The 12,737-nt window shown below is 40.1% G+C and overlaps 1 protein-coding gene across 2 annotated transcripts in view; it reads left to right on the top strand.

Annotated features, from left to right (window-relative positions):
- LOC105726275 (zinc finger protein 738-like) overlaps positions 1–9,654 on the top strand; it is a 37,663-nt gene extending 28,009 nt beyond the window's left edge. Inside the window, exons 4-5 of one of the 2 annotated variants that reach the window (XM_021676497.2) lie at positions 696–2,225; positions 2,395–9,654. In XM_021676497.2, the coding sequence (XP_021532172.2) occupies positions 696–2,225; positions 2,395–2,537 (1,673 nt within the window). In that variant the 3' untranslated portion in view covers positions 2,538–9,654. Of the gene's footprint in view, positions 1–695 lie in introns of both variants that reach the window. The other variant, XM_012465680.2, reaches the window with a different exon arrangement.
- Positions 9,655–12,737: the final 3,083 nt, after the last annotated feature.

Here is a 12,737-nt window from a genome sequence, read left to right as displayed (position 1 = left end):
GGTCTCAGCAGACTCAAACTGTCATTCCAAAGTATACCACCATTACTTTCAGCACTATATGTCATGGGAGACAGAAACCAGTGTCTGGAAAGGCACCTACAAGCAAGCAACAAAGATGTAGGAGCCAGTATTTTACTTGTCTTTCTTTAAAAAAATTGGGAGTTGGCAATTTACTGTTGTTGTTGTTGTTGTTGTTGTTGTTGTTGTTGTTGTTCGAGATGTTGTCTTGCTCTGCTACCCAAGCTGGAATGCAGTGGCACAATCTTGACTCACTGCTACCTCTGCCTCCTGCTTTCAAGGGATTCTCTTGCCTCAGCCTCTCAAGTAGCTGGGATTACAGATAGAGCCACCATGCCTGGCTGGCAGTTTACTTCTAAAGGCATTATATTATACTGGGGAGCTGGAAGAGCTGTGTTGGGTAAATGTAACAAAGTTGTTTTTTTTTCCTTCTATGTGGCTTTTTGCATTGTGCTCACATGGGACACTTCAAACACTTAACTCATTTATAATTTTTTCTGAGCTGTATTTTGGTTAGTATGTTTTTGTTACATATATATGTCTATAAAAAATTATATCCTTTGGTATTTTGCTGTCATCTTGTTTATATAGTTGGTATAATGTTACAGGTTAGATTTGTAATCTATATTTATCTGACTCTAGTAAGTGGAGTAATTTGTTATTTTTATTTCTTTCAGTTCTGTGTTCTCATTTTGGCCAAGACCTTGGGCAAAGGCCAGGCATAAAAGAGTCTTTTCAAAAAGTGCTACTGAGAGAATATGTAAAATGTGGACATAAGGATTTACAGTTAAGAAAAGGCTGTAAAAGCATCAATGAGTGTAATGTGCACAAAGAAGGTTATAATGAACTAAACCAGTATTTGACAAGTAACCAGAGCAAAATATTTCAATATGATACATATGGGAAAGTCATTCATAAATTGTTAAATTCAGATAGACATAAGACAAGACATGCTGGAAAGAAACCTTTCAAATGTAAAAAATGTGGCAAATCATTTTACATGCTTTTACACCTAAGTCAACATAAAAGAATTCATATTAGAGAGAATTCTTACCAATGTGAAGAATGTGGCAAAGCCTTTTACTGGTTCTCAACCTTTACTAGACACAGGAGAGTTCATACTGGAGAAAAATCCTACAAATATGGAGAATGTGGAAAAGCTTTTAACCAGTCCTCAACTCTTAGTAGGCATAAGATAATTTATGCTGGAGAGAAACACTACAAATGTGAAGAATGTGGCAAACGTTTTAAATGGTCTTCACACCTTACTAAACATAAGAAAATTCATAGTGGAGAGAAACCCTACAATTGTCAAGAATGTGGCAAAGCCTTTAATGTATTCTCAACCCTTACTAGACATCAGAGAATTCATGCTGGAGGAAAACCCTACAAATGTAAAGAATGTGGCAGAGCCTTCAGTATATTTTCAACCCTTGCTACACACAAGAAAATTCATATTGGACAGAGACCCTACAAATGTGAGGAATGTGGCAAAGATTTTAACTGGTACTCACACCTTACTACACATAAGAGAATTCATACTGGAGAGAAACCCTACAAATGTGAAGAATGTGGCAAAGCCTTTAGTGTTTGCTCAACCCTTACGACACATAAGAGAATTCATACTGGACAGAGACCCTACAAATGTGAGGAATGTGGCAAAGCTTTTAATTGTTACTCACACCTTAGTAGACATAAGAAAATTCATACCAGAGAGAAACCCTACAAATGTGAAGAATGTGGTAAAGCTTTTACCCTGTCCTCATACCTTAGTAGACATAAGAGAATTCATACTGGAGAGAAACCCTACAAATGTGAAGAATGTGGCAAAGCCTTTACTGTACTTTCAACCCTTACTAAACATAAGATAATTCATACTGGAGAGAAAACCTACAAATGTGAAGAATGTGGCAAAGCTTTTAACCAGTCCTCACACTTTACTAAACATAAGAAAATTCATCCTGGAGAGAAACCCTACAACTGTGAAGAATGTGGCAAAGCTTTTAATTGGTACTCACACCTTACGAGACATAACAGAATTCATACTGGAGAAAAACCCTACAAATGTGAAGAATGTGACAAAGCCTTTAGTTTATTCTCAAACCTTACTACACATAGGAGAATTCATACTGGAGAGAGACCCTACAAATGTGAAGAATGTGGCAAAGGTTTTAAGCAGTCCTCAACTCTCAAGGAACATAAGAAAATTCATAGCAGAGAGAAATCCTATAAATAGGAAGAATGTGATAAAGCTTTTAACCACTTCTCAACCCTGACTACACGTAAGATAATTCATGCTGGAGGGAAACCCTACAAATATGAAGAATGTCTCAAAGCTTTTTATTGATTCTCATACCTTACTTAACATAAAATAATTCATACAGGAGAGAAATCATACAAATGTGAAGAATGCAGCAAAGCTTTTAACAAATCCTCATCCATTACTAAACATAATTCATACTGGAGAGAAAACCTACAAATGTGAGGAATGTGGCAAAGCCTTTAAGCAGTTCTCCTAACTTACTTACTACACATAAGATAAGTTATACTGGAGAGAAGCCCTAGAAATGTGAAAAATGTGGCAAAGCTTTTAACCAATCCTCAACCCTTACTACACATAGTATAATTCATGCTGGAGAGAAACCCTACAAATGAGACCAGTGTGCCAAAACTTTTAACCAATACGCCTTATTGCACAGCAAAGCATTTATATTTTAGAAAAAATGTACAAATATAAAGACTGTGAGAAACACATTAATATTGGCTCACATCTTATGCATCACCAGAGAGTTCATACTTAGTAAAAACATGGTAAGTGCAATTACTGTCTAAAGGTCTTTGAGCCAGGTGCGGTGGCTCACACCTGTAATCCCAGCACTTTGGGAGCCCTAGGCAGGCAGATCACCTGAGGTCAAGAGGTTGAGACCAGCCTGATTAACATGGAGAAAGAAACCCTGTCCCTACTAAAAAAATACAAAATTAGCCAGGCGTGGTGGTGCATGCCTAAGAAAACATAAGCCTTTAAAGTGATTAAGAGTATTTATTTTGGAGGCCAACATCACAAATGTAAAGGGGGCTGTAGGACCTTTACTTGTATTAGATCTTATTGTACGCCTTTTGTACTAGAGGAAAACTCTGAAGCAGTTGCTCACAACTTTCCAAAATTGAACCAGTAAGAAATAGAAGTCTTGCACCAGGCAAAAATGTATAAAATAGATGATGAAACTGAATTAGTAATAAAAAACCTACCAACCATAAAAGCCCTGAAGTATATAAAATCACAGACAAATGTTACCAAATATACAAAGATGAGCTCCTACTACTACTGAATGTACTCCAAATACTCAATGTGGGATTACACCTTAACTCGTTTTACAAAATCAATATTATCTTGATGCGGAAATCTAGGGAAGGCATAACAAAGAAAGGAAACTACAGGCCAATATTTTTGGTAAACATTGAAACAAAAATCCTCCGTGAAACACTAGCAAGCTGAGTTCATAAGCAAATCAAAAGATTGTTTTGTCAGTCACGTGAGCTTTATTCACGTATGCAAAGATGTTTCATCATATGCAAGTCAATAATCACAATTCACCATGTAAAGATAATTAAAGCAAAAAATTATACAGTTAACACAATAGATGCAGAAAATGCACTTAGGGAATTCAATATTCACAATTATATTCTCAACAAAGGAAGTATTGGTAAAACATATCTCAAAATAATGAGATATATATAAATTGTGACTTAAAATATCTTCATTTCTATGTATTTTTTTATTAATATGGGTGACAACATAATTCTTGTTTTTTATTTGTTTGTTGTTTTTTAAGACAGAATCTCAAAACTCCACTGGTCTCGAACTTTTGACTTCAGGTGATTCGCTCACCTTGGCCTCCCAAAGTGTGGGATTACTGTTGTGAGCCACCACACCAGGCCCAAAAGCATCAGTTTTAAGAAAATATCTTGGGTGAAGGCCATGACTTTATTATTAACATAATTTGAGACAAAATAGTAATGAAAGTCAACATTGGTGAAACTAATGTATGATCTAGCCCCGGTAATAATTTTCTCTCCCACCCAACATGAAAGCACCATCATTCTGTAATCTCTTCCAGTTATAAGAAAGAGGCTTCTGATCAAATTGTTCAGTATAAAATTTTTTAAAATTTAACTGTTTTGATCTGAAAATTAATTACCAGGAAAGTTGATATTTTGATATGCATTATTTTCCTCTTCTATTTAAACTCTTCAGAAAAGCTAAACTGCCAAAGCATGTGTTTAACTTTTTCAGTTTTTCAGCTTGCCATGTAAGTTCTAAGCAATTGTAAATAACTACCTTGTAAAGATGTCTAATTTAGGCCAGGCACGGTGGCTCGCACCTGTAATTCCAGCACTTTCGGAGGCCGAGATGGGAAGATCATGAGGTCAGGAGTTTGAGACCAGCCTGGCCAACATGGTGAAACCCCGTCTCTACTAAAAATACAAAAATTAACCTGATGTCGTGGCACATGCCTGTAGCCCCAGCTACTTGGGAGGCAGAGGTTGCAGTAAGCTGAGATTGTGCCACTGCACTCCAGCCTGGGCAACAAGAGTGAGGCTCTGGCTAAAAAAAAAAAAAAAAAGCATAATTTATATCTTGTATTTATTTACCTTTACCATAGATATTTATTAAGCTGTAATTTTCACATTTTATTTTCATTCTGATATCTACAACTATATCTATATAACGCCAATTCCAGTATTTTAATAAATGGAATGTATATATAGCTTTGCAAAACATAAAAGGCTGATACATTTATATCTGTATAAGATTTGTAGAATTAATTTCCTAAGGCTCAAGACTTATGTTCAAATTGAAGGCTACGTAAAATTTCTTACCAGACACACAAAATATAAATTGAATCATGAATGCACTGCTGATAATTGATATCACAACTTACAAATGTGATTTCCAGTTAAAAACAGGAAAATAATTGCTTTCCTGGATTTTCAGTGTGTGCTAATCACCATCACCATTACAAAAGATCAGTTTAATTACAGATTATCCAGACAGGTAACACACATCTAAATATTAAATTGACACTACAATTAAACATTTAAATCTGCAAAAAGACACTAGAACATACGGTCAATAATACCATGAGCTGCCATAGAATTTTAATAGATAATGCAAATAACAATCAGTTCTTTATGCCACAAGAGAAAACTGGTACTGGTGAATCTCATACATAACAAGGAAGAATAAAATGCAGAATCTAATGTGTAAAAAAGATTGTTTATACCAGATATATACATTACAATCATGGGTTTCTCATATGAATATTAAGTGTTCTCTATTAGAGCTTGCAAAATATATATAATTCTGTTGGTTATGAGTGATTAGCAAAAGCTCAACTATTCAAACGGTCATAAACATTTTTTGGAAAATTATGTATCTTTTTAAAAAGTTGGTAGTGAAACTGTTGACCATTGCTGGAGTTCAGTGGCACGATCTGGGCTCACTGCAACCTGCGACTCCAGGGTTCCAGCGATTCTCCTGCCTCAGCCTCCTGAGTAGCTGGGATTACAGGCATGCGCCACTACACCAGGCTAATTTTTTTGTACTTTTAGTGGAAATAGGGTATCACCATGTTGGTCAGGCTGGTCTGAAATGCCTGACCTCATGATCTCCCTGCCTTGGCCTCTTAAAGTGCTGGGATTACAGGCTTGAGTGACGGTGCCCACCCAAATTATGTATCTTTTTTAAAAAAGGTGAAAGTGAAACTTTTGACCACTTAGCAGCCTTAGAATTTCCTTTTAATTGTAGTTAGATGGCAAGAGTTGGCATTTTGGTTGTCAGCCAATTCGAAAGCCAAAGAGGTTATCAGGTATCAAATTTTAAAGCAGATTTTATTTATTTAAATTTTTTTTTTTAGACAGTTTTGCTCTGTCACCAGGCTGGAGTGCAGTGGCAGGATCTCAGCTCATTGCAACCTCTGCCTCCAAGGTTCAAAGCGATTCTTCCGCCTCATCCTCCCAAGTAGCTGGGACTACAGCTGCGCACCATCAAGCCTGACTAATTTCTTGTATTTTTAGTGGAGACGGGGGAGACGGGGTTTCACCATGATGGCCAGGATGGTCTGAATCTCTTGACCTCATCATACACATGCCTTGACCTCCAAAAGTGCTGGGATCACAGGCATGAACCACCACTCCCGCCCCATTTTAAAGCATCTTAAGCAGCAGAAATGGCCACACATGGTGGCTCACGCCTGTGATCCCAGCACTTTGGGAGGCCAACGGACGGATTACCTGAGGTCAGGAGTTCCAGACCAGCCTGGCCAGCATTGTGAAACCCTATCTCTACTAAAAATATAAAAATTAGCCGGGCATGGTGGCACACACCTGTAGTCCCAGCTACTCCAGAGACAGGAGAATTGCTTGAGCCTGGGAAATGGAGGTTGCAATTAGGCAAGATCGCACTGTTGCTTTCCCGCTTGTGCGAAAGAGGGAGACTGTCTCAAAAAAAAAAAAATAGCAGGGTGCTGTGGCTCCGGTCTGTAATCCCAGCACTTTGGGAGGCTAACTCAGGTGGATCACAAAGTCTGGAGTTCAAGACCAGCCTGGCCAAGATGGTGAAACCCTGTCTCTACTAAAAATACAGAAATTAGGTGTGCACTCAGTAGTGGGCGCCTGTAATCCCAGCTACTCGGGAGCAGAGGCAGGAGAATCGCTTGAACCCAGGAGGTGGAGGATGCAGTGAACTGAGATCATGCCACTGCACTCTAGCAATTCAGTATTTCCACTAATGATAATAGTTTTTACTAAACATGTCATTAGATTCCGTGTTGGGCATATGACATCTATTTTTGTTTTGTTTTTTTTGAGACGGGGTTTCAGCGTGTTGGTCAGACTGGTCTCGAACTCCTGACCTCAGGTAATCCACCCGCCTCGGCCTCCCAAAGTGCTGGGATTACAGGCGTGAGCCACTGCGCCCATCTCCTATTCTTAACTGCTCCATAAGCCTGCTGAATCACAGGGAGGGCCATAGGAGCAATCACTGTTCACCTGCTTTTTGTCAGGCAGCTCTTATGAACCTGCAAATGTATTATTTCCAACCAGACACCAACATGCAGTATATACTTTCTATTTAATAGGGAAAAGCCTCATGTTTTTGCTTTCAACTATCATGGTCATAAAGAAATAGTCCCAGTTCCCTGATAACACTGCTTCTCCCCCACCTGCATGAGACAGCCTCTGTGAGTTACACCCCATGGCCTGCCTTACCTCTTGTTTCTGGTGGAAGTGTATTAAACACCTTTCAATGGCATTCACCTTTCTTTTATGCATTAAGATCCAGGCACAATTCAAGAAATTGTGTTGCTGTGCTTTGTTACCAGAAATAAGGGGTTGGGCCCAGCGTGGTGCCTCAGGCCTATAACCCCAGCACTTTGGGAGGCTGAGGCAGGAAGATCACTTGAGGTCAGGAGTTCAGGACCAAACTGTCCAACACAGCAAAAACCCATCTCTACTAAAAATACAAAAATTAAGGTGTGGTAGCAGGCACCTGTAATCCCAGCAACTCGGGAGGCTGAGGCAGGAAAATCGCTTGAACCCATGAGGCGGATGTTGCAATGAGCTGAGATGACACTACTGCACTTCAGCCCAGGCGACAGAGGAAGACTGCCTAAATGTATATAAATTGATAACGATAACACTTCATTTTCAGGCTTCTCTAGGAAGCATAAGTATTTTATATTCATTCTTGAAATCCATGAAGGCAGAATTCTTTTTTATTTATTTGTATTCTCTCTGATTATGTTCAGTGATGTTTTGTATTTGTTCTTTTTTCTTTTTTTTTTTTTTGAGATGGAGTTTCACTCTTGTTGCACAGTTGCCCAGGCTGGAGTGCAGTGGCGCCATCTCAGCTCACTGCAACCTGTGCCTCCCCTGTTCAAGCAATTCTCCTGCCTCAGCCTCCCCAGTAGCTGGGATTACAGGCATGCAACACCATGCCTGACTAATTTTGTATTTTTAGTAGAGACCGGGTTTTTCCATGTTGGTCAAGCTGGTCTCAACTTCTCAGCCTCCCAAAGTGCTGGGATTACAGGTCTGAGCCACTGCACCCAGCCATTTCTGCTGCTGCTTAAGATGCTTTAGGTGGCTCCTGTTATTTTGAGATATGTTTCATCAATGCCTACTTTGTTGAGAATATTTTCATGAATGAATACTGAATTTCTTTGAATGCGTTTTCTGCATCTATTGTGTTAATCATATAATTTTTTGTTTTTAATTACATAGTGAATCACGCATAGTGATTTGTATATGCTGAAACATCCTTGCATATGTGATATAATGCTCACGTGATTGTGGCAAAATAACTTTTTGATTTGCCTGTGAACTCAGCTTGCTAGTATTCATGGAGAATTATTATTTCAATGTTCACCAAAAATATTGGCCTGTAGTTTTTTGTTTTTGTTGTGTTTTCACTAGACTTTGGTATCAAGATGATACAGATTCTATACAATGAGTTAAGGCAGAATTTCACCTGGATTTTTTGGAATACATTCAGTAGAATTAGTACCAGCTCATCTTTTTTTTCTTTTTTTTTTTTTTTTTTGAGACGGAGTTTTTGCTGTTGTTACCCAGGCTGGAGTGCAATGGCGCGATCTCGACTCACTGCAATCTCCGCCTCCTGGGTTCAAGCAATTCTCCTGCCTCAGCCTCCCGAGTAGCTCTTGTTACCCAGGCTGGAGTGCAATGGCGCGATCTCAGCTCACTGCAACCTCCGCCTCCTGGGTTCAGGCAATTATTCTGCCTCAGCCTCCTGAGTAGCTGGGATTACAGGCATGCGCCACCGTGCCCAGCTAAGTTTTTTGTATTTTTAGTAGAGACGGAGTCGTGATCCACCCGCCTCGGCCTCCCAAAGTGCTGGGATTATAGGAGTGAGCCACCGCGCCCGGCCCAGCTCATCTTTTTATATATGGCAAAATTCGGCTGTGATTTTATATAATCCAGGGCTTTTAAGGTTGGTAGGTTTTTAAGTTATTATTTCAGTTTCATCATATATTTTATACATTTTCTTCCTGTTCAAGAGTTCTGTTTCTTCCTAGTTTAGTCTTGGAAAGTTGTGTGTATTTAGAAGTTTATTTTCTCCAAATTTTCTAGTTTGCAGGCACAGAGATTTTCATAGTAGTCACTAATGATTTTTTGTATGTATGTAGAATTAGTTGTGGTTTCACATATGTAACATTTAAAAAGATGCAGAGTGCAAAAAGAAAAAAAAAAGAGGCAGGAGAATCGTTTGAACCTGGGAGGCAGAGGTTGCTGTAAGCCGAGATTGTGCCACTGCACTCCAGACTGGTGACAGACTGAGTGTTCATCTCAAAAAATAATAATAATAAAATTTCAATAAAAAACTGTAGACTGAACTCCCACTAAAAGAACTATAAAAAACGAGTGAGAAATTTCTCCAAATTGTAAAATTAACATAGAAAAGACGTTTTTCTAAATTTTATATTCACAGAGGTCATTTCATTATTCTGCAACCTTTAACACACTTAAAAGATTCTGCATGGAAATGTAAGTTGTGCTGTACGTATGTCATAAAAAATTAAAATTATTTACTTACCACTAACTCTTAAAAATTTAATTTCTGGGGCTAGGTGTGGTGGCTCACGCCTATAATCCCAGCACTTTGGGAGGCCGAGGCGGGTAGATCACGAGGTCAAGACATCAAGACCATCCTGGTCAACATGGTGAAACCCTGTCTCTACTAAAAATACAAAAATTAGCTGGGCATGGTGGCACATGCCTGTAGTCCCAGCTACTCGGAAGGCTAAGCCAGGAGAATTGCTTGAACCCAGGAGGCGGAGGTTGCGGTGAGCCAAGATCACGCCATTGCACTCCAGCCTGGGTAACGAGCGAAACTCCGTCTCAAAAAAAAAAATTTAATTTCTGTATTTTCTAGCAAGTTTTATATGTGCCACACTTTGTATAAGAATCTAATAAAATTTTTCTTTTAAAAACAAAGAAAAACAATCCTAATTAATTTGCTCCTCTTACCTGTGGACAGTGTGTGCCTTTTATCTTTTGTTTTGTTTTTTGAGTCGGAGTTTTACTCCTGTTTCCCAGGCTGGATTGCAATGGCACGATCTCGGCTCACTGTAACATCCACCTCCCTGGTACAAGCGATTCTTCTGCCTCAGCCCCTCAAGTAAGTGTGCCACCGCTCAACTAATTTTGTATTTTTAGTACAGATAGAGTTTCACCATGTTGGCCTGGCCAGTCTCGAACTACTGACATCAGGTAATCCACCCGCCTCGGCCTCGGCCTCCCCAAGTGTTAGGATTACAGGCGTGAGCCATCACGTCTGGAAATTAATTTCTTTTTTTTATTTTTTTATTTATTTTATTTATTTTTATTTATTTATTTTTTTGAGACCGAGTTTCACTCTCGTTACCCAAGCTGGAGTGCAGTGGCGCGATCTCGGCTCACCACAACCTCCGCCTCCTGGGTTCAGGCAATTCTCCTGCCTCAGCCTCCCGAGTAGCTGGGATTATAGTCATGCGCCACCGTGCCCAGCTAATTTTTTGTATTTTTAGTAGAGACGGGGTTTCACCTTGTTGACCAGGATGGTCTCGATCTCCTGACCTCGTGATCCACCTGCCTCGGCCTCCCAAAGTGCTGGGATTACAGGCGTGAGCCATCGCGCCCGGCCTTTTTCGCCTAGATTGGAGTGCAGTGGCAAGATCTTGGCTCACTGCAACCTCCTGGGTTCAAGTAATTCTCCTGCCTTAGCCGCCCAAGTAGCTGGGACTGCAGGCTTGCGCCACCACTCCCAGCTAATTTTTGTATTTTCAGTAGAGGCAGGGTTTCACAGTGTTTGCCAGGCTGGTCTCGAACTCTGACCTCGTGATCCGCCCGCCTCGGCCTCCCAAAGTGCTGGGGTTACAGGCGTGAGCCACTGCGCCTGGCCTAATTTATGTCTTTTCATGGCTGAGTAGTGTTCCATTCAGTATTCCAGTAAGATATATTTTATATCTCTATATGGAGTCTCGCTCTGTCACCCGGGCCGTAGTGCAGTGGCACAACTTCGGCTCACTGCAGCCTCCATTTCCTGGGTTCAAGCAATTATGTCTTGGCTTCCCGAGTAGCTGGGAATACAGGCACCATCCCTGGCAAGCTAATTTGTGTAGTTTTAGTAGAGACTGGGTTTCACCATATTCAACAGGCTGGTCTCAAACTCCTGATTTCAGGTTATTATCCATGTGCCTCAGCCAGAATTTCTCTTTAAATTCAGCAAGATTCAGGTTTACAGTCTGGAAAAAATGTCCTCTTCACATGAAGAATCTATCTTCACCACTGATTTTTCATGTCTGACTTGAAGTTACAAACCAACTGCAGCAGGAATATTTGTGAATTATTATGGAGCATCTATTACACAGCAAGAACTGTGTTTGCTACATTTACATATAAAAACATCCTTATAACTTATGAAGCCTCCCTAGTACTTAACCTGAACAAATTGACTCAATAAGTAAATCTATTTACTGATGTCAAATTATAAAAAGTGAAAGGAAGAATCATTCAAGAAAACATATATTGTTCTCCCCTTAAAAGAACAAAATGGAGGCTGGGCGTGATGGCTCACACCTGTAATCCCAGCACTGTGGGAGGACAAGGCACGCAGATCACAAGGTCAAGAAATCAAGATGAGCCTGGGGCCGGGAGCGGTGGCTCACGCCTGTAATCCCAGCACTTTGGGAGGCCGAGACGGGTGGATCACGAGGTCAAGAGATCGGAGACCATCCTGGTCAACAAGGTGAAACCCCGTCTCTACTAAAAATACAAAAATTAGCTGGGCATGGTGGCGCGTGCCTGTAGTCCCAGCTATTCGGGAGGCTGAGGCAGGAGAATTGCCTGAACCCAGGAGGCGGAGGTTGCGGTGAGCCGAGATCGCGCCATTGCACTCCAGCCTGGGTAACAAGAGCGAAACTCCGTCTCAAAAAAAAAAAAAAATCCTGCTGTTTACAGAAGAAAAACAAAACCTGGTCTGTTTTAGGATCTACCTATTTTCTTTTATTATTCTTTTGAGACGGAGTTTCACTCTTGTTGCCCAGGCTGGAATGCAACGGCACCATCTCGGCTCACCGCAACCTCTACCCTCCTGGATTCAAGTGATTCTCCTGCCTCAGCCTCCCAAGTAGCTGGGATTACAGGTGCACACTACCACACCTGGCTAATTTTGAATTTTTAGTAGAGATGAGGTTTCACTATGTTGGTCAGGCTGGTCTCGAACTCCTGACGTCAGATGATCTACCCACCTTGACCTCTCAAGGTGCTGGGATTACAGGCATGAACCACTGCACCTAGCCCTACCTATTTTCTGAAATTTTCAATTTAATTATGTCACACTTAGCACAAGTGACTCATTTTTTTTTTCCTGTTTGAACCTAGTGGACAATTTTAGAATGATGGCCTCCAAAAATTTTATTTTTAAAATTCTCCCATTTTGGCAAAGTTCTCACATAGGTCAGAGCGTGATAAAAACTCAGCATCTTAGTGCCACTCTCACTTTCCATGATTTTTGGGTTTTGTCCATATCATGTCATTCTTAGGTTATGGTCGATTTATAGTCACATCATTGTAATTAAAGAGAGACCATTTGACATTCTAGAGATGACTGCCTGATAACATTTATAATTTTTGAGAGAATACAGTGCAGTAGGGAAACT

Source organism: Aotus nancymaae, unplaced genomic scaffold (assembly GCF_030222135.1).
Source record: "Aotus nancymaae isolate 86718 unplaced genomic scaffold, 86718_ANA_hifiasm-v0.15.2.pri h1tg000028l, whole genome shotgun sequence".
NCBI classification, from domain to species: Eukaryota; Metazoa; Chordata; class Mammalia; order Primates; family Aotidae; genus Aotus; species Aotus nancymaae.
The sequence above is the reverse complement of the archived record's forward strand: the minus strand, read 5'-3'. Positions and strand labels throughout refer to the sequence as shown.